Source organism: Argiope bruennichi, chromosome 10, assembly GCF_947563725.1.
Source record: "Argiope bruennichi chromosome 10, qqArgBrue1.1, whole genome shotgun sequence".
NCBI lineage: Eukaryota > Metazoa > Arthropoda > Arachnida > Araneae > Araneidae > Argiope > Argiope bruennichi.
In genome coordinates this window covers 44,089,731-44,116,605 of record NC_079160.1, presented here as the reverse complement: position 1 = coordinate 44,116,605, position 26,875 = coordinate 44,089,731, and the positions used below count along the sequence as shown (strand labels likewise).

The 26,875-nt window shown below is 29.2% G+C and overlaps 1 protein-coding gene and 1 non-coding gene across 2 annotated transcripts; both read right to left on the bottom strand.

Annotated features, from left to right (window-relative positions):
* Positions 1 to 3,877: 3,877 nt before the first annotated feature.
* On the bottom strand, positions 3,878 to 25,612 carry LOC129988898 (lysozyme-like). The gene is made up of 4 exons (XM_056097181.1): positions 25,436 to 25,612; positions 18,806 to 18,861; positions 11,720 to 11,831; positions 3,878 to 7,128 (listed from the first exon to the last, which is right to left on the bottom strand). Exons 1-4 carry the CDS (start codon positions 25,494 to 25,496, stop codon positions 6,914 to 6,916), a joined length of 444 nt encoding a protein of 147 aa, XP_055953156.1. The 5' UTR covers positions 25,497 to 25,612; the 3' UTR covers positions 3,878 to 6,913.
* On the bottom strand, positions 13,784 to 13,855 carry Trnad-guc (transfer RNA aspartic acid (anticodon GUC)). Its single transcript has one exon. It is a non-coding gene; the product is annotated as a tRNA-Asp (tRNA).
* Positions 25,613 to 26,875: the final 1,263 nt, after the last annotated feature.

The following is a 26,875-nucleotide window of genomic DNA, read 5'->3' as shown; positions in this document are numbered from 1 at the left end:
GTTCTTAATAATATTTTATACACTACCTTAAAATTCAAACCATAATCTTCACAACGATGTAAATTTTGATTGGGACGTTATTGAATTATTTTACCTTTTTTTGTCATTGAATTATTTCACCTTTTTTGCTTTTTTCATTGAATTGTTTACTTAAAACTGTATGAAAAATTTTATGAATTATAAGAAAAATGGAAAATATGAAATATCGATCAAATAAATATGCAAAGAATAATTTTTAAAAATAATATAACAAGAAACGAAAAAATATTTTAATCAGATTTTTAAATAGAATTTAAATTTATTTATTATTTTAGTTTAACGCATCACATAAATGAAAATTTTCATTGGCTTTCCATTTTAATAATAATAATAAAAAAAATCGTTTGCCTCTTTTTTTGGAATAATATTTTTTTTTTTTTTTTTGGGAAATCGTTTGGCTTTTAGAACTCCATCTCTTTAGGAGACTATTTAATTTATTTATTTATTATTTATTTTTTGAAGAAAAAGTGTAAGATGAATGAAACATGTCATTTTTTAATGAATTAGTGAAATTAAGAAAAAATATTTTAAATGGGTAAGTAACTTAATGGTTTTTTTTATTTTTTGCTTTTCCTATCTGTTTAGTTTTTCTTTTCTAATTTTCTCAGAATATTTATTTTAAGTGTGTTAATGAAGCTATTAAATTTTTATTCCTGTGGCTAGAGAAGTTCTAGAATGTTTTAATAAGTTAAAAAAAATTGAATAGTGCACATTCAACTATGTAAATATTCGCCTTCAAAGAAATGTGATAACCCAATCAAAATTCGCAATCTCAAATGTTTTCAAAAATAGGAAATTATTGAAATCAATTTAAATAATCATTTGATTTATAAGATTCGAATATTCGGATTTAATGGAAAGTACTCTTACTCTTACTTTAGTATTGAAACTTTATTTTTAGTCTTCTTATTCAATATATTCTATCTCTACTGATCCAATATAATTATATTTTAGTAACTTTATTTCCTTTAATAAATAAAAATAATTAATAACAATAATTAATGCTGCCAAAGATCGAAATAATTTTGTATTCAAACGCCAAATATATTCAAAATTGTTTGATGCATTAATTAGAAAATTCAACCACTCCAATTATATTTTGTTTTCGAATTAAAGTCGTCGAGGATTCAATTTGCATATGGTTAATCAAAGTGCAAACGGTGGCATATTAAAAATTTCTTTTGGGCAACTATTCCACAACATTGTTTACCTTATTAGCAGCTGTTTTGTCTTTGGTTTTAGAAAATTGACATCTTTTAATGATAAAAAAGGATTTGTACCAAATGGAATCTTTCACTTTTCACTTTTAATGACAATATGTTTCGTTAGTTCTCACGCATCTATTCATTGTAGGGCGAACGAGTTGAAATGGTCTCTAAGAAATCTTCTCGCATGCTTTCTCGAGTTACCCCCCCCCCCCCCCCGCCTTATATAAAAGTTGTGAGCTATCGAACAGATTGAGAATGTCATGTTTATTTTCAGAAACGCTCATGAGCGTTTTGTGAAGAAAATCGAGTATGCAATTTGGACGCTTTTTTCGACAGACATTTTTAGACAGAAATTTTAACAACAAGATTACATACTCACACTTAATTTATCCAAGTTACTGTATTTTTGAGTTATCGCGTTTAATTTCGGAACATATTATGATCCAAAAACCCTTTTAAATTACTTAATAAGCCTCATATATTAATTAACCTTATTATCTGCGTATTATATTTTTCATATTCAGTTTAAAATCATATAATTTAGATTTAAATACATATATTCTTAAAATCCCGCAGTTATCTTTTTTATGGTTCATATATATATATACTATATATATATGTGTGTGTGTGTGTGTGTGTGTGTATGTAAAGTACTATAGCAGATTCATGGTGGAAAAGAAATTTTTGAAATTTTAACTTCGATTCATTTCACCAGAAATTTTTCCATTCCGTGATTTTACTATGATATTTTGATAGGGTTTTCTTTTATACATGTTGACTTAAGGAAATGTATCTTATATATCTTTGAGAGGATGTTGTGAGCATTAGGGTTTCTTAATCCTTTCACTCGAAGCATGAGAAAATACTGAATTCATCATATATATATCTTAGAATATTAGGAAATTAATTAGGCTTACACACACACACACACACACACACACACACACACACATATATATATGTAATAATATTTTAATATCTAATTTAATCCACATTCATTTCTTAAATTTTTGCCTAATTCGGCCGGTGTGAGGGTCATTTTAAAGTGTTCTCTTGTTTCCTGACCCCTTTCCACTGTTGAATCTTTGTAAAAATGATGCGCCATCAGTTCCACGTGTCAAGTGAAAATGATCCCTTCGGTGCCCTTATCCAAGGTCAACACGAGTATTCAATCGACACGTGGCCGGAAATCCCATGTTATATAAGACTAGTGATCATTTGTTTCGTTCCTTCCTTACTTCTGCTTTTGTTCCGCACTGTTGGGATGTGTTTTGTCCGCGCCTGCTTGTAAATAAATTGCCTTCCCAGGATGGATTAAAATGAATTTAAAAATGTAAAATGTCTCGTCTATGTCTTCGGACCTGCATTCTGCTTCAAACAAAAAAAAGCTTACACACACACACACACACACACACACACACGCACACACACACACACACACACACACACACACACACATACGGACTTACTTACTTTAAAAGGTAGTTTTTCGCACCTAGAATTTATTATATCAAAACAATTGGCCCGTAGAGGATTAAAACTTTTTAAAGAGTCGAATTTTTAGACAATTTTATTTCTAAATTATATTTTCTCTAATTTAAATAAATTTTTCACTATTATTTTAAAATACGATTGATACTAATGCTTTTATTTTTATAACGGAATTCAAACTTATTAATCAGTTTTATTGCTTCGTCAAATCTGTTACATGTCGTCTTCAAGCAATGTGAAAGTTGAAATTAAAAAATAAATATTTTTCTTTGGATAACAAAAAGCTTACACACACACACACACACACACACACACACACACACACACACACACACACACACACATACGGACTTACTTACTTTAAAAGGTAGTTTTTCGCACCTAGAATTTATTATATCAAAACAATTGGCCCGTAGAGGATTAAAACTTTTTAAAGAGTCGAATTTTTAGACAATTTTATTTCTAAATTATATTTTCTCTAATTTAAATAAATTTTTCACTATTATTTTAAAATACGATTGATACTAATGCTTTTATTTTTATAACGGAATTCAAACTTATTAATCAGTTTTATTGCTTAGTCAAATCTGTTACATGTCGTCTTCAAGCAATGTGAAAGTTGAAATTAAAAAATAAATATTTTTCTTTGGATAACAGCAACAAAGTAGAATTTTCACTTTTGATTTTGTCGATAAGATAAATATTTTCAGCTTTCTTTCTGCACGTAGAGTGATATAATTATAACATAATACACCTGTTGATGTCATCAAAACAGGTAAATAAAATCTAAAATATTATCATTCTTCGATTAAGAGGGTTCGAAATTTGAGATTTTTCATTTTATTTCTTATATACATCTTTATATACAACACAATCACACAGTCTTATATGTGTCAGATGGCTATAAATTTATCATCTAATTATTTTATCTTATTTTATTGAGCAAAATTCATTCTTCATGTGCTACAACATACAACATGAGAATTACAAAATTAAAGCATGTGAATACTAAAATTCTAAAACAAATAACAAACTTGAAAAATAAAAAGTCAAAAAACACAAAGAAAAATAAATGATAAAAATAACAAAATATTCTAAATTATGAATAAAATAAAAAATAACAATATATCTCGAAAGGAGATCAACAAAAAATACAGAATATGTTTTTTTTTTTTTTTTGGTAGCTACAATATAAGTATACATTTTAAGAATTATTATTATTATAGCTAAATGTACGCTGCTACTATCTCTACTTCTACCAATTTTGCATAGAATTTTTTAAGTTTATTTGATAACAAACCATTGTCAGAATGTTTTTTTTTTCATTTGGATTATCTGCCTATTTTTTTTATTTTTAATATACTGCAATCCTTTAAGTTTTAAAGCTCTTTATCATGGTAACATACTTTATGACTGCATTGCCATGACAATTATCTTTGACTTTTTCAGCAGTGTAATAGTTTAATTAATTTAATTACTTTATCATACAAATTTCATTGAAAAAGCCTTGCTGTGGCAACTAAGATGAAATAAATATTTTTTGCATAGTATTAAACTTTTAAATAGCTTTATCGTTATATCTATTATAATCACATTGTCGTGGCAACAGCTATTTTTTTTATCCATACTGCGATGGATTAAATATTTAAATTATTTTAACATGGTAATTTTATAGAAATTAATTACCATACAAAGTACTCTTCATTAAATACAGCCACGATTACCACTTTTAAATAATTTTAATCTTCAGAGGGGTGATACTTTGTCAGTAAGAAGAACTCTTTTCAGAAGTTCTTTGTCAGACACGTAACAATTTCTTCTTGTATATTTTATCGCATCCTTATTTTCGCAAAATCAAAAGATGATTGGCGCATGCGCAAAAGCGCAGAAAGTTTATGTATTTGAACACTGGATATTATCAAATAATAAAAGATGGGATGAAGTATTCTTTACGCTTACTATGCCAACTAACTTTTGTTTTCGAACCTGAATTTATTTAGAAATTTCAACAGCATTTCCGCTGAAATAGCACTAAAGGTAATAAAATAACTAAACTTTTGAGAATTTCAAATAAAATTTTACGTCCCATTTTAACTAGTTGACCCGTATATAAAACATAAAATATATTCTATGTTAAAATTTTAAAAATGAAAATAACATGAACAACAAGAAAACAACAACAACAATCGTAAATGCATATAAAACAAAAACAAAATAAAAAAATATTCAAAATATAGAATGCATATAGCAAAGCAACATCGTTCTACACTCATGTCCAAAATTAAGGTCACAAAAATGTTTTACAAAGTAATTATAAATGGCTACCGGTAAAATTTAAACAAATTATATTTTATATATTGTGTAGGACCGCTAACAAAATACTAACCTTTGTTGTGAGAAAAAATGTTGTTTAGCATTAGTTTTTAGGGAACTGCTGAAATTAGACCGTTTAGGCATATGGGATTTTTTTTCTGCAATTTTGTGAATATTGCATTAAAACAAAAAATTTAACCTGTTTCAAGTGAGAATGAGTTCTCATAATCGTTTAGACGACTTCTTGAGATGGAGAACCGCTGGCAGGCTTGAAGCTGGGCAGTCTCAAGCGGAGGTGGCTCGATGGTTACAAGTGACACCGAAAGTGGTATCCAAGTTGTGGAATCAATTCCAAACAAGTGGTACTGTAGCTAGGAAGGCCGGACAAGGCCGTCACAGAGCAACGACGTCTGCACAGGATCGCTATTTAGCATTAAGCGCACGACGGCATAGCTGACAACGGCTCCTCAACTTGCTCGTGACCCTGCTGCTGTGTCTGGAATAAGAATTTACAGACAAAAAGCATACAGATGTCTAGCAGAGAGGGCTCTTTATACCCGGCGACCAGTTGAGTGCGTCCCTTTGACTGCATCCAACAGAAAAGCCCGGTTGTTGTGGTGCCTAACATATCAGTCTTGGGCACAGCAAGAATGGGGGCTTGTTCGTTTCAGTGATGAATCGAGATTTACCACACAGAGTGACACTCGTCGAATATTCATCTGGAGAGAGCGAGGAGCTCGCAATCATCCCTCCTATGTGAAATAAATCGATAGATTTGGTGACAGAGGAATCCTTATCTGGGGTGGCATAATGTTGGGCAGTTCCACACCATTGCACGTCTTCAATGCTTGTACTGTCAATGCACATCACTATACGGATGAGATCTTGAAGCCTATGTGAGGTTGTTCCGGTGTGCTTTTGCCCCAGACTTCATGTTTATGGACGATAACGCGCTTCCACACAGAGCTCAAATCGTTGATAATTTTCTTGAGGAAGAGGAAATTCGACGTATGGACTGGAACTTGAGGTCCTCGGATCTCAATCTTATTGAACATGTTTGGGATGGTCTCAGAAGAGCCATTGCACAGCTTAACTCCCCTCCTAATACCCTCCAAGAGTTAAAAGAGGCACTTTTTGAAGAATGGTCTTTGTTACTCCAAGCATTTATTGACACCCTCACAAACAGTATGAAAGCTCGTTGTGAAGCCTGCATAGCAGTGCACGGTGGTCACATTCCATATTAGAAAGGCTTTTTCCGAGATAAATGCTTTATCTCTGATTTATAATGTAACACTTTTTGATATATCCTGTTTCTTAATTCCCAATTAAAATCTTTTCCATATTGTTATGTGTCTATGTTCTTTCTTCCATTGTAGTGTACCTCTGTGCCAAATTTCGTGGCAACACAGTGAATAGTTTTTCCATTTTTCGCATATTTTATGTTTGTGACCTTAATTTTGGACATGAGTGTATATATACTATATATACAATACTGTATAATATAGCAATGCAAAACTGTTCAATATAGATATACAATATTATTAAAATATATACTATTATAAAACCATGATTTTTTACAATTGGTGACGGAATATAAGCAAAGATAAAAGAAAAGAATTGTTCCAATTTTAAAAAAAACTTAGGCAGGCAAAAATTCAATAGGTAGGGCGGGCAAAAAATGGTACGGTTGGGCAAGAATTCAATTAAAAAAATCAATGAAATGAAATTCAATTTGAAGCTAAAAGTCGGGTCTCAAATTATAAAAAATTAAAAACCACTCTTTTAAGAACTTTAAATGCATAAAAATAAAACTCAAGAGACTATACAATTATAATCTCAGTTCCTGTGTTGATATGTATTGCTTACAACATCTGACTGTAGCAGGCTTCGAACCTCATCCAATAATCAGTATTGAGGACCCAGCTGCTGTTACAGGAAGGACCTCCGGTCTTGTGGATACGAGCGAAGTCATAGCAATCCACTCTATTGTCACCGTTGCAATCAGAGGCCCACTTGCGCATGTAACCCCTGATGGAGGCTTCGGCACACGGCCTGTATGACACGCATTTTTCGAAATCTTTAAAAAAGAAAAACAAATATTGAAATAAAAAGCAATTGTGGTTATAAATGGGACTTTCAAACCAGTTCAAATATCAATATTTTAATTGACGCCATCTGTCAGCCCACCATTATAACAGTATCAACGTAATCATGTTAAATTTAATGAACTACATATTATAATAATAAAAGAGAAGTTTCATATTAAACTATAGCTTTTGATGACCATTTGGTTCACTGAGATGAATGGTTACTAAAGATTTCAATTAAATATTTTGTATAACTAAATATTTAATTGAATATCTTCCTCAGCAAAATATTTTGAAACTTCGAATTTTGATAGACAGATAACTCATACTATTTTAGAAAGTTTACACCATTCTGTTCATTGTATTATGTATTTCACTGATTTTCTGTCTGTATTTTATAAAGGGTGTCCCAAAATTAATACAAGATTTGAATTTGCCACCATTCGTACAGTAAAGGGTTGGTAATCCTATTAAAAAAAATCATGTGACAGTTGATAGTTTAGGGTTAGTAAAAATGAAGCATTATACGATAGAACAACGTGTTTTCATTGTTGAACGATATTTCAAAAGTAATGGAAGTCTGGTGACCATAGTTCAAAAATTTGTGAATTGGTCCCGAAGATCACGTGATTTAATAGCCTTGGATTTCTTTATTTTGGGGTTATTTACTATCAAAAGTCTATGCCAACAAACCCACATGCACGCGTGCATTGAAGGAGGGAATTCAACGCTATATCAACGAAATTCAGCCACATTTATGCAAAGTGATCATGGAAAATTTCGACAAAAGAGTGCGTATGTGCCAGTAAAGCCGTGGAGTCCATTTGCCCTGTTATTCCATACATAACCCTATCTTGTGTACTTTACGATTCAATAAAAATATAACAATGTAATGAAAAAAAAATGCATTTTTTTTTGTTTTTATTTGGTTTGCAAACTGCCAAGGGTATTAAATCACGTGATCTTCAGGACCAATTCTCAAATTTTTGAACTATGGTCACCAGACTTCCATTACTTTTGAAATATCGTTCAACAATGAAAACACGTTGTTCTATCGTATAATGCTTCATTTTTACTAACCCTAAACTATCAACTGTCACATGATTTTTTTTAATAGGATTACCAACCCTTTACTGTACGAATGGTGGCACATTCAAATCTTGCGTTAACTTTGGGACACCCTTTATATACCTTCGAAATCTCAGAAGCAGCTGTGCTTAAAGAAGGGTGTATTTTTAAAAAAATTCATTGTACTTGATTCTGAAGTAAAACCATTGTAATAAAGTAAAAAAAAAACTTGCAAAAATTTTATTAAAAGCATGATTTTATACTAAAATCTATTCAACATAGAAAAAAAAAATTCAAATCTTTATATCTTGCTCATCAGCAATGAAAAAAGAACCAGGATGAAATATTACTCGCAAAGTGACTCGAGTTTTACTTCAATAATGAAATATATTGTTGTAACATACGCTTACATTTTTCAAAAATTAATTTAAAAAGTTAATAACAATTATACGGTAAAAAGTTAGTATCACTGATTTCAAATTACATAAGAATCATTTTTGTGTTACTATATTTTTGGAAATAATCAAGAAAAAATATCAAAAATTCGGTTAACTTTTACTTAATAAAAACTTTTTAAACTCGTTTCAGAGTGCACAATTTCACCCTTCAAAATATATATAAAAAAAAATAAAACTGAATCATATTGTTGCAAAATATGCTTACATTTATTAAAAGTTAACTGATATTACAAAAATAATTATGCAACAAAATTTAGCACCATTTAAAAGAAATTTTTTTTTATTTCACGATAATATAAGAATCATTTTCCTATTCACTATTATGTTTTCGGAAGTTGTGGCGCAAAAACATCGAAATTTGGCTTTAATTTTTATGTGATTAAAATTATTGAAAAAATCGCTCTGAGATGCTAAACTCCATCCTCCAAAGTTTATATATCATAAATTTGGTAGTTCCAGGTCAAATTGTCTATAGTAGGCCAACACTTACGCGTTCAACCTTATTACTAGTAGAGTTTATACTTGCACAATAAATACAAAATATTCTGATTAATTTGATATGCTTACAAAGTGAAGAAATTAGCCAAATTGAAAGGCTGGAAGCGTTGCCAAAGTTTCAATTTTTTATGAATTTTAAGAGTAAAAAATAATGGGGTGGGAGGGGGCAGTTAGGTATTCATTGGTGGCATATCTTAGGTCCATCAGTTTTCATATAAAACACAAGCTAGCGAAATCGGTCCTGTGGATGCGTCCAGAGTTCTCTGCCATTTTTATTATTATTATTATTATTACACAGTGAATGTAGTGTTTACGAAACTTTTTTCGGGAAACGGGGGATAGTTGGGGACAGACAAACACTGATGACGAATCTAGTAGTCGTGAGCTTCCACATAAAAAAAAATTAATCAAATTCATTAAATGACTGTGGCGTTGGAAGACGCCATTATGGTCCCATACCTATAGAAAATAAATTGTGCAGTAATGCTTTTGAGATATTTTCTGAAAATGTGGTGGAGAACAAGTGATAAATGATGGCATATTTAATGGGACAGAAATTTACAAATGAAATTAAATTTCACGATATCGTACCAGTGGTTGAGACTGGAGGATTAGATCTCTAGTTTACTTAATTACTTTAAATGTATAGATTTCGAAGTTCCAGCTAGAATTTTAAGATTTCTAGTTAAATATATTTGCAAATCTGAATAATAATAATTATCCAAAAATATATTCCGAAAAAAGATTCAAAAGCTTATTTCATACCTTATAATAACGCATAGAACAAGTCTTAGCAGCCTACCATTTGTCTAAGGAAATAAGGCATGACAAAATTACAAGGAACATAAATTGGAAGAAAAATGGGTTATGGTTACTATTCTTTTACTGTCTTCTTAGCCAGCATCATTCAAAAATTGGTAGACCAATAGTGATTTGTTCTCTAAGGCGGAGAGGTTATTGATAATTTCCGTTTTTTCCTAAGAAATATGCAGATATGTGGTCGGTTTTCTCTGAAATTCTCGGAGAAAAGCAAACGATTCCAATAAAAATTGTGTTTACTTTCATAATATAGAAATAGTAATTTCTAAACCATTGTAGATATATATTGCCATTTAGAAATTTTTTTTAAATGACTTAAAGAATTGTATTTTAAATTTCTTTTATTAATAATTGTAGAATGAAGAAATTGAGATATCTAAATTTCTTTTTAGTCGCCTAATTTTAAGAATTCTAAATATACCGGTATTGTATATTAGAAAGTTCCCTTCTTTTGTGATAAATAACGGAATGAAGGATTTTTTGTATTTCATTTTTTAGACCAATTAATTGTTACCTTGAGAATGTGGAAATCCACTGATTGGATATTATTCCTTAAAGTAGCAGTTGAAGTGATTTCAAATAGTCTAAAATAATGATATTCAAAGTTTCATAACTCGGTTAGTTTTTATCGCAGAAGAAGGGATTTCTTTTAAGTTAAAATTTTAGTAATCAAAAATATTTTATTTTACATGAAACTACAAACTTTAGATTAATATTTATAAAACTAACTTATAAAGTAAATGTTTCCTGAAACAAAAATTATTAAAAGGAAGATATATTATATTTAAAGCGCGCCAATGCTGCTACATCTAAAGCACAAATGAACTTAACCAAATTAGAAATAAATATTAAATTTAAATTGCAAAAAAAAAAAAAAAAATGAAGAAAAAAGAAAGAAATGATGAATCCAGTCTGAAGACTTTGTCAAAGGTCACCCTCAGCCAGGGATTCAAACCAGGGATTTTTTCTGTGAGGAGTTTGACTTTCATCCAAGTATTGACCCTTCGAAGAATCAATACCTCTCACCTTGAGAGTGACCCTTGATATAGTCTTCAGGCCGGATTCAACATTTCCTTCTTTATACATTTTCTTTGAAACTTAGACTTAATATTTATTTCAAATTGACGATTTTACATGATTAATAAGGCCAAAAAGTTGCATAAAAATTTTGTTTTCAAAATTTTTTTCACCGGTAATTTTACTGAATGAAACAACACACAATATTAATTATTTGCGTCATATCAAGTACATTCCCATTGGAAAATATATGCCTACTTTTTAAGGCTTTGAAAATTGCTATTAGGCAACGATTAGAATGGAAACCTTGTACATTGAAACTAACTCTGATGAGTGGTTTCCATCTCAGGGACTACATAAGTTCAACAAGGTCGCGTTGATCAATGAACAAGACACGTACAAACACACCTGCCCCGCATTTACTTGGGATTTGCTCAGATAAGCTAAACCAAGAAGGATCAAAATCCCCATTATAAGTCTACGAAACAGAAAAGGGTGATGATATATGTAGGTGTATCAAAAATTTTCATTTCTAGTTCTGTTACTAGCTCTATCTCAAACAAATCGCAGCATTAGGTTGTACTTGCTGTGCTTGGCCAGTTGTTTTGGTAAAAGTATTATTCTACTAGAGATAAAAAGAACGTCGATGATCAAAGATCTCATAAAATTAATGAATGGATAAGCTGATCGCCTAAGGCGACTAGCAGAGAATAGAACTTACCATCTCCATGTGCGCCTCCATCTTTCCAATAGAGATATGAGATGAGGTAGGGTCCACAATATTTCTCCCCTCTGCCGTGGCATTCGATCTCATCATCACATTCGGATGAAGCCTATATGAAAAGAATTCAAAAATATTACTTTTATTTATGTTAATTTTTCATATAATAGATGAACAAAAATACTGCCGACAAGAAAATAGGGGGGGGGGGGGAGCAGCGGAACCTTTTCATATAAAAATAAAAGTAATTCCTCTGCTTTCGTATAAAATTGTAAACCTTGGACAAGGCCGTAAACGCCACTAGTGCTCAGATTTTTATTTCCACACACGAGGATTTCGCGCTTCATGTACAGGTAAACTAAAGATATAGGTATTTGTGAATTAATTACAAGCAATTGGCGAGCAATAAATACGAAAAGTCTCTTTGGCGTAAATACAGCGTTTTTAATAAATCTAGCATGTGGGCGGCGATTTTTTGGCGATTAATCGCCGACGGACAAAAGTATCCGAAAATCGGAAATGAATTTTGGAAAGCCTTTTCTTTCCAAATGAATAAAACCAAAATCCGGCATAGAATTTCAATTATAGTCACGAGACCACATACCAAATTTTATTTATTTGAATTATTGCGTTTCTATGTATCAGGAACTATAGATTCTCAAATCTCGAAGTGATCTGGTACAAAATTGTAATCATAATAAATCACACGTAATAAAAATTCAATAACTGTTACCACGATAGAAATTCAATTTATTTCAAGAATCCGATTTAAAATTTTGATATAAAATTAATTATAAAAAAGATGACGATAAAACTTTATATTAAAAATGTCAGTGAAGTTTTATTTTTACAGCATTAAAATTTAAATAAATAAAGCAAAATTTATAAATGGACAATTGGAATAAAGAATACATAGTAAAAAATCATCATTATTATTATTTTATTTATTAAAATTATACAATATACTTTAATAAAAAGTAATAATAATTATAAGAAAATTTTTAATAATTAAAAATAATAATTTTAATAAATATTAGTAATTTTAATAAACAAATAGGGTGTACAGTTTCGAAATCAAATTATATGTCAAAACCTCTCTACTCTCCGAAATTACTTAAAATATTTACAAATAATTAAAATATTATTAAATTTCTATAATAATATTAAAATATTATAAAATTTCTAAAACGAGAAAAGTTTTGATTAATTTTTTTTTTCATAAATAAATTTGTGCTTTATAATTTATTCATGTGATTCACTACCATTTGTGAACTTTTTTTATTACTTTCCATTTTGATTTCAAATTAACCAAAACAAATTCAGATTATAGACGATACTTTTATAGTAATTGAACAGGAAATTCAAGAGCCTTGAGAAAAAATTCGAGATACTGACACTGAAAGTACAACAATCCGTTTTCATCGGAATTAGTTAAATGGTATTTATTCTATCGACGTTACAATATATTGCTCACAGGGAAATCATTCAAAATAATTCATGCTGCCATCTATTGGCAGAAAGACCTCAAAACTGAATGAATAATAATAAATTTCAGTATGTATATATATATTTATATATATATATATATAAATTCGAATATGTGATAGAAAGTCATTTTAACATTTTAGAGAAACAAGAAAAAAAAAACTCTCTAAAGTAATTGTACTCTGGAAAAATAAATTTTTGAACTATTTAAAGGATTTATTGAAAATCATAAATAATTTTGACAGTAAAGATAATGTAATGATCAAAAAAGTAAATGCAGGGAAACACAAAAATAATTTTCATTGCATTCAGTAAAGGATAGTGATTCATATTCTTTGTATCCATTTTCTAATATTCATTCAGAAATTCCTTATCATTTTTTGCTTTTTAAATAATAAGTGTAGAAATTAATGAAATTTCAAATTATTTACACTTCCAGAAATATGTTTTTAAATTAAAAAAAATAATGTGGAATAATAGAAGTGCTACGTCATTAATAAATGGACCTATAAATGTTAAAGCATTTTTAGAAAAAAAAAAAATATTCATAACTTTTAGGGCAAGAAAAGAAAAAAAATCCTCCCCGGCGGGGAATCGAACCCCGGTCTCCCGCGTGACAGGCGGGGATACTGACCACTATACTACCGAGGACACGCCTTGAAGTAACATTTAAAGCATTCTATCAAACTTTATTCGAATAATACTGCTAAAATATAAGTTTAAGTTAATTGGATATTTCTTATCTGAAGTTATTGTGTATTTTACATTAATGCACTGCCTAAAATATAAAAATTATTCAGCCTTTTAATAATGTGGAAGGCTTTATTCTTTTCTTTATTTCGTTTTGCACCAATGTATAATTCCTATATTTAAACTCATCAACTGAAATTCGAAGTACTGATTTGTCCCAACTAAAATTAAATTTGTCCCGCCAGGAAACACACACACAATATTTATATATATAAAACTCATTAAATTAGCACAAAGAGAGCAAAAAAAAAAAAAAACATCTTTTCAAATGAAAAAACGATACTTCAATTATGAGCAGCTGAAATTTGGATTTTCATTCCAGATTTCAGACGATTATAAAAAAAAAAATACTTGCCTTACATAAAATTAGTGCGTTGCCAAACGGAATCAATACTTTTCAAGCCCACAGTTTAAATTCGATTACTCATATGAATTTAGGAGTAAAGTGTGAGTGTGTGTGGAAGGGGATGTAGTTAAAACAGAATTTAAAAAAAAAAAGCGTGTGTCTTTCAAGGAACTTTATATTTTTTCTCACAAATAGCTTGTAGATAAAAAGATGGTGAGCAATCATCCAGTTACAAAATTCAATTTAGTTAATTTTCAAATCAATCATATTTTTAATAGGCTTATAACGAAAAATAAAATAAAAAAAAGGAAGGAACGAAAAAAAAAAAAAAATTGCATTAGAAGAAAATTTTAGAAAATGCTTTATTTGTCATACAAAATAAGGAAATTTAATTTAACAAAATTATTCAACAAAGTAGCAATATCGGAATGAATATTGTTAGAAAAGATTGAATGATTACACATTTAAACAAAAATAAACAAATAAATAAAATTCGTAAATTTGATTTATTGCCTTTAAAGATTAAACAAAAATGTAAATGTTTGAATGTTTTTTATACTTTATTTTAATTCATTAATAAGGAGTTATTGGATTTAAGTGTTAAATTAACATTAAAATTTAATTAAAAGTTCTAATTAAAAATTATTAAAATTCATTAAAATTTTTTGGTTACAACTTTGAAATGAAAATTAATATTGTCACAATATTTCTATATTAATGGTGTTTTTCAAAACTTACCTGATTGCCATTTTTCGAACTATTATGAGATAAAAGTTACAAATTTAATTTAAAAAAAATTTTTAATTCAAAATTAGTTGTTCTGAATATTCAACTGTTTTATTAAACAAAAAAAACAAAAAACGCAAGAACAATTGGTAATCGTTGCACTATATTATATATAAAGAAATAAAAGTAATTAGCTTTAAATAAATATAACACTAAAGTTTATCTGATTTTTCTTATAATATAATGCTAATTATAGTATTTTAAATCCTATTGTTTTTTATTTATTTTTCTAATTTTCATATTTTAAAAATAGTGCTGAAAAAAAAAATTGATAACAAAAAGAAAGAAAAAAAAAATTCGCAATAAAAATTTCAAAACATTAATAGTTATAATAGATGAAAACAAATAGATTCATTTGCGTTTAATATTTCAACTTTTTGAAAATGTCTCGAATCTGAATGCTGCAGAAAGCATTAAGTAACGTTTAAAAAAAATCACACCGTTGAAACAGACAACTCTAGATTTATTTTACACAGCTTGATAAGAAAAATGTAACATACCGTTTGTGTTCGTCAAGAAACGTATTCTTATGATGCAGCTGACAGGGGGAGGGTCAGTTCATATACAACCGTTTGAACAAGATAATATTAATTAAATTTAATGAGTTTTTTATATATAATTAGCCGCAATACCAGCTATACCTACGTCAATTCCTTCTAAACGTATACAAGTAACAAAAGCAAAACGTGTATAAAGTTTTTATATTCGAGCCATAATCAAAATAACAACCCAAAGGATTTTTTATTCTATAATATTTGAATAAAAAAATTGTGTCAGTATTTGGTAATATATGTTTGGTAATATGTAATAAAAGTAGGGTTTCGGCCACCCTACTTTTCTCAACAAAGTTGAATTAAAAAAAAAAAAAGAAACACTTATGCACAATATTGCTTTGAAATTTTTACCATTTATTTTCTTCTATATAACAAGTACTTGTGTAAAATTTGAAAACATTTTGTAAACTGAAAAAAAGTTTAAAAAATTTTTTTTTTCCAAATTAACACTTTAAAAAAAATTATTATTTATCTAATTATACAATCATTATGTTTTACCGCTTCTTCTATAGGTATTTATAGTATCTAGAATCTTTTTCATTTAAACCTTTTCTCTGAGATTAATAGCTTTTTAAATAAATTTAAAACTGGTTTAAAAATTTCCACACACATACGCAAACCATCTGATAAATATCTGAATCCAAACCTAAGAGACCTGTTTTAAATAGCTGGATAAATAATTCAAGCCAATAAAATTGCCGCCTTGAATTTTTCTGCATTTTTCTATTTTTCATAACAATTTGACTAGACTATAAGTAATAAAAGCGGAAGTAAAAAATACCCGAAGAAACTAACTTGAAATCTGTTCAATCTATACTTATAATAAAGCTCAATGTGTGTGTGTGTGTGTGTTGGCGCTCTACAGGCCAGGTCATTTGACATACAGCTACCAAATTTGGTACATGTATACCTTAGAGGTCGGGAATGTGCAACTGGGGTCCCTTTTTTTTCCCCTGGGACAGTCGTGAACCAGAGAGTAGTCGAGAGCGACGGTGAAGAACTGGTCTTCCAGGGATAAGCGGAGCAGCGACGGAGTCAAGCTAGTGCTGAACTAAGCTGTGCGCTACTGTCTGCAGTACAGAGTCTTGTTATATGCTGCTGTGTATGCTGTTGTTGCTGCACGTCTCGGCTGAAGATAATCGTCTTCTGTGCTGTATATAGTTGTCGTCTTTGTGCTGTCCTGTGTGTCTTCGTGTAAATAAACGTCTTTGTTTTATTTTCTACTGCCGCCTGGTGATTGAGCGTTCTTCACACCATATAACTCCCACTATCCAAACGAACCCACGGAAATTTCGTAACAATATGTTATTTTTCACCTTACCCCTCTCGCCTTGCATTTCACTGGCGAACAATTGTTACGAAATACTAATTATTGGCGTGGATCCAGCGTTTCCATTGAATCTATCGTGAGGTCTTTGACGATTAATTTACGGTATGTGGCTAGTGCACGAGTACCCAAAAATAGTATTTGTATTTTGGTCATCTTTTTCCTGATCGATTGAAAAGAAAAGTTGACACAGAAATAAAATTTTAGTCACAATAACACATAAAAAATTTCATTTATTTATCTTTATGTGTTTTTGAGTTATTCGTCTGCATGCATACGGAAATACTGGCCGAAGATGGTCATCCCTTCCACGGATTTGGTCCAAAATTTTGCATTTTAAGTGCTGTCTTTGTACATAAACAGAAGGAAGTCCATCAATCTATATTCATATAAAGCTCAAAGTGTGTGTGTGTGTGTGTGTGTTGGCGCTCTACAGGCCAGACCGTCCGAACTACAGCGACCAAATTTGGCACATGCATAACTTGGAGGTCGGGAATGTGCACCAGGGGTCCCTTTTTTTTGAATTTTTAATTATAATTTTAATTATTAATTAAAAACTAACTTTCCCGCCAAAAAAATTTCCATTTACCCCACCGCCAACTTTTCCGCCAAAAAAAATCTTCCATTTTCTCCACCGCCAAATGAGTAAGGCTTCAGTTTCTTTTTTCTCCCAACAGTAAAGAGGCTAGGGTTAATATTTTTCGGCGGATTATTTTAAACGATTCATTTTATTTTCTTAGTGTTTAATGCATTTAAAATGAAACATTGTTAATGAATCGATCTGTTCATGATGAATCTGAGAAAATTTTGTTGACAAATTCTTGAGATATTACATAAATTAAGAAAGATATTCTTTAGTGCCCATAAAGTTTAAACGCTCAGTGACTCTATTATCAGTAATCATATTATTAAAAAAAATGCTTTGTTTCAGTAAAAAATATTATTATATTAATTGCAGATTAATCATTTACACTTTAATTTAAAGCATAAATTCTACGAGGGGTAACAGAAAATTAGAGATATACATATCACGTTATGACTGAATGCCTTTATAATATTATGAGTGAATTATATGACTATCAAAATTTGAAGTTTAAAATATTTTGCTGAAGAATCTATTAAAGTTGGAATTGCATAAAATATTTAATTATTAAAATTTTAACGAACATTAAGATTGGCGAACCGGCTGGTCGCCAAAGGCGGCTAGTATTTTAATAAGAAAATGGAATGGACAAAAATATTTTATTTAACGTAAAAAAAAATTATTAAAAATGAGAAAAAAGTTGCACGGCAATAAAATGCTGTTACTAAAATTTTTTACTTTATTTTAAGCTTTAAAATATTTTTTTTTCAAGAGATCAAGTTATTTGTTGTGTAAATTTTTCATGAATTTCGATACTTTTAAAAGTATTTTTGCAAAATTTTAACAAATAATTTTATTTTAACTATGAAATTTGAAAAATTTTATTGAGAATTTTTTTTTTATTATAGAAACTTTATGAAAAGAGATAGTGCAAATTATCTGAGCAATTTAGATGAGATATCAGAGAGTGAAATTTCAAAACCGAAAAGAGACAACATGCAATTAGAAGTATATTACCGATACTTAAATTTTAATCACCGAATAATTAAAATAGCCGCATAAAGTTAATAAAATAACCCGTTTTTATTCTCCGGCACAATCATGAACACTAAGTTATATAGACAAATTTTAATTGAAATCACACAAAGCAATACTCCCATGATAAAGACAATTAATACCTTACAAATACAACAATAAATTTAACTTGAAAATATAGACTATGTAAATCAACGTAATCAACTTAAAATCAACATACCTCACACATGCAACTCAAGCAGTCGTCCATGATTTGCCCAACTCCATGGCTTTGCCCTGCAATTATTAAATATATAAATATATATATATACATAATTAAAAATGATTTATAAAAGTAATAAACTAAAATTCAGTTTCGTTGCTACTTCTATATTAATTTTAGAAAATGTTAACATTTTCTTTCAAGCAGCCATAGTTTTTGAAACCATGTGAGATGCTATGTACAGAATGCCGTGTGCTATGGCAAAGAATGGTGGACCTTGAACTACCAAATATAACACGCAGCACTTACAGTAATAGGTGCCGCTAGGAGAGAAATTTTAAACTTTTAATTAGATTTTAAATTATTTTTAAAAAATTGATTTATTTCCCTGTATGTTCAGAATATATAAATGCAAAAAAAAAAAAAAATCCATTATTACTTAAAAATTAAAAATAATAACTATAATCATTTTTCAGAAATATAAAGAAAAAAAAATCACGACTTTTTAAAAAATTAATTTTAACACAATTTTAATTTTTTTTTAGTTACAATTTGTAAAAAATAGTCAATACAATAAAATGTTGTAATGAAATTCAGAACAGTATTATTATTTTCATTAGAATTTTCTGTCACTTGTTTTTACTACTTTAACTTTGCAATACAAAAAAAAAAAAAAAAAAAAATTGTTTTCTTTAGAATTAATTTTAAATTAAACCGCATTGGTTATATTAATGTCCCGTTTGAAGCAACACTAGGTCTATTTTGGGACGGATCTCGTCATTTTGAATCGCGGTCAGATGACGAGGACGACACCTGAGCTGGCACCCCCCTCTCCACACCACACCAGCGGGAGGACATTTGGTCATGACGAATTTAACGTGCAACAGACCCCCTTACACGATGGTTCTTCGGTGGAATCGGGTCACGAACCTGAAACCCTTCGGTTCCGAAGCCGTGACCTTACCACCAGGCAAATTAAGCCGGTATTCCACCCCAAAAGGGTTTTCCAGAATTATTTTTTTTTCATAATTTATGTTTACTTTCTTTGTTACTTAAATTTCACTTTACCGTTGCTGAACTCGGATAAACAGTATGATAAAACTAGAGGATATATTTTTGAATTTAGAGCCAGCCTTTTTTCAAGTCACGGAAAATTCATAATTTTAATCATAATTATTCTCCGCCAATTTTATAGATAACTCCATGAAAGTTTTTTTTTTGTTGTTGTTGTTGTCTTTTTATTATGGTATAGTATACATTTTTCTACTTGATTTTTCGGCCAATCTTCTTTATTTTTTGAGTTATTTTTGTAACTTCCTTATTTACAATCTTAAAATGTTCCTAAATTTTGGCCTTTTTTAAAAAAAAATATATTTATTTGTCAAATGTCCAATTTGTCAATGTTTTTTTTTTTTTTTTTTTTTTTTTTTTGAAAATTTTACTATTGCTCTGAAATTTAAATCGTTTTCATCGTCTCATTAAATATTTATTTAATTTCCTCCATTGTCAAAAACTTAAAGAAGGATAACGTTTAACGTTAACGTTAACTGTGTAGTTTACAAGACAAATAAAAAAGAAGTTAGAATATCTCGAAATTCTGAACATAAACGAACCGGTTATTTTGATTTTTAATAGCGCGTTGATGTTATGGAAAGTTCCAAACTAGTCCAACTATTAAAATAGCATGGCTTTAATGCAAAACTTGGCGAAACCACGGACACGAAGTTATATCTCAATGATTTATCTGAAATCACATATAACCAATATACCCGGTGAAACAGTTGGTCTCCTAAGGCGACTAGTACAAGTTAAAGGAATATTGTGTACGTATGTCGGCTCTTAATAGAACAGATTATTGGAGCTGAAGGTACCAAATTTAATACAGGTATATTTTAGAAGTTGGAGATGAGCGCCTCTAAATCTTTTTTTTTTTTCAAAATTTTAATTTATTAAAGATGAAGCAACATTCTGATATTTTCTTGCCGTAGTTTAATTCTTTCACCATTTTAAAAATTAAAAAAAAATATATATATACTTTTGTTACATTTTTAAGGATACGATTTTTTTTTTTTTTTTTTTTTTTTGCCGTGTAAATTTTTAGTGAATCTGTACTATTTAAAAATAAAACTTTTTTTTTTTGCATGATTTTCTAAAACTGATGTCATTATTACAATGAAATTCAATCCGTTTTCATTGTTTCACCAGATATTTAAAAGAATGTAAGTTTTTTTTTTTATTGCTAAAAGTTATGGGTGAAATACCATTCTAGTTATCTGGGCGATATGCATGAGAAATCAGAAACCGAAATTGCATTACCGCAAAACAAAAAGTGTAATTTAAAACAGATTCCCGGGCTACTTATGTTTTTAATGACACTGTGATGTCATAGAGTTTCATTAAGCAAATGCTTCTTTTGTTAAGAGAAACATAATACGTGATTATACTTATACATAATACATGCATAAGCGATTTAATTTAAATTAAATACAATCAATATTACCGGTAGTTGCTAAATGTGGCTAGTATTCGAAAACTTACTTTTAGCCAAGGGCAATGGTTGAATTCTTATTTCAAATACTTTTCAATCACATGCTTTTGATTCTTTCTATCACACAAAAATTCCTTATTTAGTAAATCAAATCAAATAAAAAAAAAATGGAAAGCCGAAAAGTTAAAATTTGAAGCTGATTTCTGAGAATTTTATAGTACAGACCTTAACACTAATCCAAATTGCATTAACTAATAACACTACCTCTCACAACATGTGATATGAAATTTGAATAACTGATACATAAGGGCATTTATGGGTAGTATATACGAGGTATATTATCCGTAATATACATCTGTCGGAAGAATTATTTCCATTATAAAAATAATTTAGGGAACAAATGTTAGCCGCCTTTGGCGATCAACCGGTTTGTCGAGAATAATGATTGGGATTTATTTAAATTAAATCTGTATGCAGATCTCAAAAGTTCAAAAAGGGGGCATTTGCTGAAATAAAATTGAGTCCAATGACATTATAGCGGCATTAAAAATTTATTTCAGTAATCTATTTCGAATTGCACGTTGGTTTGGGGGGTAATGTAACTTCACTATCTAACTCCTTATGGCATTTACTCAGATAATTAGTACTGATATGATAGAGGCTTAGAGCAAATAAAGCTGAAATTCATAAAGTTATGAATTATGCGAAACACCAAGAAATAAAATAAACATTATTAATTGAATAATAAAATGAATAAATTTATATGAAAATGTATGAGATATTTAGAATTGCTGTAGAATTGTTACGTAGGAGAAGAGTAATCGACTTAAGAATAATAAAAGTAAATTCCGAAAATGCTGAAATCACCACTTTTTTTTAATGCTTCATGTCTGTTAGTAAAATCGTTCTTTCACAAGTTTAAAAAATGAAAGAAAACCAAGAGATTAATATCTTATGAAGCGATGAAAATTACTTTAATTTCATCATAATAAAATAAATCGATTATTGAAATTCATGCAAAAAGTATTTTTATAAGTTAAAAAAGTTGGGGAAAAAATTATACAGTAAATAAATTGGCATCATTAAATGAACAAATATTTTACATTTCAAAATCGTTTAAAAATCAAATTTGCGTTATATTTTTGAAAGTTATAAAAGAAAAATATCAAAATTTCGCTCAATTTTGGAATAATGAAAATTTTAAAAATAACGCTTCGAAGTACACATTCTTGCCTTTTCATTCAAAAGGTAAATTTACACACACACACATATTATATATATATATATATATATATATATATATATATATATATATACTTATAATAAAGCTCAATGTGTGTGTGTGTTGGCGCTCTAAAGGCCAGACCGTTTGACATACAGCTACCAAATTTGGTACATGTATACCTTGGAGGTTGGGAATGTGCACCTGAGGTTTCTTTTTTCGAATTTTTCATTAGAATTTTAATTATTAATTAAAAACTAACTTTCCCGCCAAAAAAATCTTCCATTTTCCCCACCGCCAACTTTTCCGCCAAAAAAATCTTCCATTATCCCCAGCGCCAAACGAGAAAGGCTTCAGTTGTTTTTCTCCCAACAGTAATGAGGCTAGGGTTAAAATTTTTCGGAGGATTATTTCAATCGGTTCTGTTTATTTTCTTAATGTTTGATGCATTTAAAATTAAACATTGTTAATGAATCAATCTTTCAGATTCATTCTGAAGTACTTTTGAATTAAAATAAAACAGAATAAAGGAAATTAAAAATTTCTAATCCGCATAGCGTTACCCCAACGGGCGTAGAAAAAATCACGTATTTGCGTTACGTAACCGGCGAAGAAAATTCACGCATGCGCATTCTGTTCTGATTGTTGCCATGACAACGTTATCAATGGAAGATTTAAATTATTTTTGGGTTAGTTGCATGCTTTTGTAAGTAAATTGTATTTATGTTAGTTATATATTTTTTGTATATGCTTATAGTTTTAAGTACATCGTTTTTTAAGTAGTTTTTTAAAACCTGTTTTCAACCGTTTATTTTAAACGATTCGTTTTATTTTCTTAGTGTTTGATGCATTTAAATTTAAACATTGTTAATTAATCGATCTGCTCATAATGAATCTAAGAAAATTTTGTTGACCAACTCTTGAGATATTACATAAATTAAAAAAGATATTCTTTAGTGCCCATAAAGTTTAAACGCTGAGTGACTCTATTTTCAGTAATCAGATTATAAAAAAATGCTTTGTTTCAGTAAAAAATATTATTATATTAATTGAAGATAAATTCGTTCCACTTTAATTTAAAGCCTAAATTCTACGGGTGCTAACAGAAAATGAGAGAGATGCATATTACGTTATGACTGAAGGCCTTTATAATATTATGAATGAATTATATGATAATCAAAATTTGAAGTTTTAAAATATTTTGATGAAGAAGCTATTAAAGTAGAAATTGCATAAAATATTTAATTATTAAAATTTTAACGAACATTAAGATTGGCGAACCGGCTGGTCGCCAAAGGCGGCTAGTATATATATATATATATATATATATATATATATATATATATATATATATATATATATATATATATATATATATATATATATATATATATATATATATATATATATATACCATATTGCTCAAATGAATGCTCCCACAAAATCTATAGCCTTTATATACAAATCCACGTATCAGCAAATGAAATCAGTTCCAAATACAAGTCTGCACCCAAGGTGTTAAACTGTATTTACGCCAATTTTGGTAGCTCTTTCTCTAATATTTTATTCTGAAGAGCGCCGACAGACACACATAATTACTTACTTTCGTAGGTCTAGATTACTTCAGCATGTATGTTCCATTCTCGACAAGTAAAAATATTAAGTCCGTTTTTAATTATTGTATTTAATTTCAATTATATTGCGACTCTGCCTTAAGAAAATATCAGCTAAACTTATTTGTCCCATCTTACCATAAATATAATTTATTAAATTTATTTTATGGCTAAAATTACTTTTCCTTTATTTCAGGTTTCCACAAATTTCATTGTGAGTGTTTTTTTTTTCAATTATATATTAAAATACAGAAAAATAAATAGACATAATTTTAAAAAAATCTTTTTTTTTTTTATTTCAAGGTCTAAAACGTGAAAAATTATCAATACCTTGAGGTTAAATTTTTCGTAAATACTTTTTCAATAGTTATAACTCAATTAAAAGTAAAATTTCTATTTAAAATAACTTTTGAAATACATTAAAAAATGTACATCATTAATGTTAAAAGGCATTATTATTTCAATTATTTAAAATTCGCATCAGACGCAACAAAAATCACTTAAAGGAAGGACAATTAAAACTAATATGGCGAATTAAATTTGAAAGTAAATTTCTGAATCGCTAAAAGGTATCCTCGACTTGCGGCCTAATTTCACTCCAATTGATGGATTGTAGTATCATTTAAACTTTCTAACACTATATTCACTCGAATGAAATTTCGAATTTGTACATGAAACACAAAAATTCCCGTACAATTAATGCACATAATTTAAGAAATATATAAAATGTATTTTAACGTTCCAATAACATAAACAAAAATACAATTTAAAATTATGTTTTATTTTGAAATTTATGTTTTGTGCTTATAAGTTTAGAAAAAAGTATATTTTGGAAATGTAAAAATTGAAAGAATTCTTTATAAAATAGAAATTAAATTTGTATTTTAGTCTGAAATAAGATAGCTAGATTTCATAGGTAAGAAAACTAAAATTAAAATAAAGCCCCTTGATCTATTACTTAATTTTTTCAGAAAAATCTGTTAATTAATTCAGAAAAAACTAAATTTCTCGGGGAAAAAAAGAGTTACGTAATTTAAACTTCAAATAAATGATTATGATATAACTTTAAGAAATAAATTACGAAAGATGGAAAGTTATTAAGCTATTTTTGATAAGAGTAGAAACATAAAATTTCCCATTTATTGAAACAGAATTCATGGCCTTTCTTTCCTTCTTATTATCTGAGAAGGCATCGAAAAGATTAGACATTTTTCTTTCTCAATTACCTAATTTATAAAGTTATTTGCATCGTAAATGATTTTAGATTGAAAATTATCATGTAAATTAATCATTTTAAACTAAGTAATCAATAAGATTAATCTTACCTCTTATAAAGGCAATGAAGCCCGTAAGACTTAACAAAAACACAACTGTCCTGTAATCCATAGTTACGGTTTTGAATACTTCCCAAACAAGTCACCTTGATTTAAATACTACGACAAAATAACAGAATATAAAAACAATAAGAAAGTAATCTGCTCTTTTTTGCTGCAGATGTTTTATTTAGTGATTCATTGCCGGTTATCTAACCTTGACTAAATTGGAATTTCTCACTGCATCATGCGAGGGATGGGGAGGTCCAGGATTTGAAAAATTGGCGCTAAGCGATTTTAGGGAATTTCATGCGCCGTTTTACTTTGATCATCAATATTTTTAAAAAAAATATCATTTCCTCGGGTGATTCCGACATTAAGTAGCAAGATAAATTGTCATTTTTTTCTGTAAAAAGAAACAAACAAACAGAAAAGTGAAGGTAACCTTGTCTATAGCACGGAATATGAGGAACCCGTTTTGTCGGCGTAGTGGACAGTTGTTATAATTAGGTATTGGATGGAAAAATTCAGCCTATCTACTTAGTATTCACATTAGAACAAATTTGTCTCGTTATATCACGTATAAAGGAAAGGATAGTAGAATATATGCACCTGAATTTGCATATGGCGTGTCATATACGAAAGGTAATTTAATACGTCACAGAGACCGGACGTTGGAATAACCTTAGAGCTCTCGTAAGGACAAATATGTCCTTAGGGATATAAAGTTTTAACAAAGATTGGAATGTAAGTGTCTGTCAATTTAGGGGGAAAAACTGAAATGACTCACATTTCCTCTCATTTGACAAGTTGTGAATTATTGAGTTCGTATGTGGAGATAATTCTTGGTGAAAGGATGTATTGCACGCAGTTGTGCAATAGGTAATCAATTACCTATTAAGACAAACCATTACAGAAAACATTTTAATGCAATATTTCAACAAACTTCATTTTATGATGGTTCGGAATAAGGAAAATTTTTACTTTGGAAACTAATTATCCAGATGAAGTTTTTAAAGATAAACCTGAAATTTTGTAAGTGGCATTTGCTTTCAAAAACTATGTGCAGATTTTCTTTGTTCAGATCTGAAGCTGCATTCATAAAGTTTTGATTCTGTTTAAATTGAGCAAGAATAATGAAATTTATGGAAATTCTTCAAGTTCGTAAATGATAGAGATAGTAGGTTAAAGGCACTTCTGTAGAATTAAACACACACACACACACACACACACACACACACACACACACACACACACACACACACACACACACACACACACACACACACACACACACACACACACAAACACACACACACACACACAAACACACACACACACACACACAAACACACACACACACACACACAAACACACACACACACACAAACACACACACAAACACACACACACACACACTCACAAACACACACACACACAAACACACACACA

Coding starts and splice junctions, on each gene's coding strand:
- LOC129988898 (XM_056097181.1), bottom strand. CDS start 25,496: ATGGATTACAGGACAGTTGTGTTTTTGTTAAGTCTTACGGGCTTCATT. Junction 18,862..25,435: donor CTTCATTGCCTTTATAAGAG/GTAAGATTAATC, acceptor TAATAATTGCAG/GGCAAAGCCATGGAGTTGGG. Junction 11,832..18,805: donor GCTTGAGTTGCATGTGTGAG/GTATGTTGATTT, acceptor CTTTTCATATAG/GCTTCATCCGAATGTGATGA.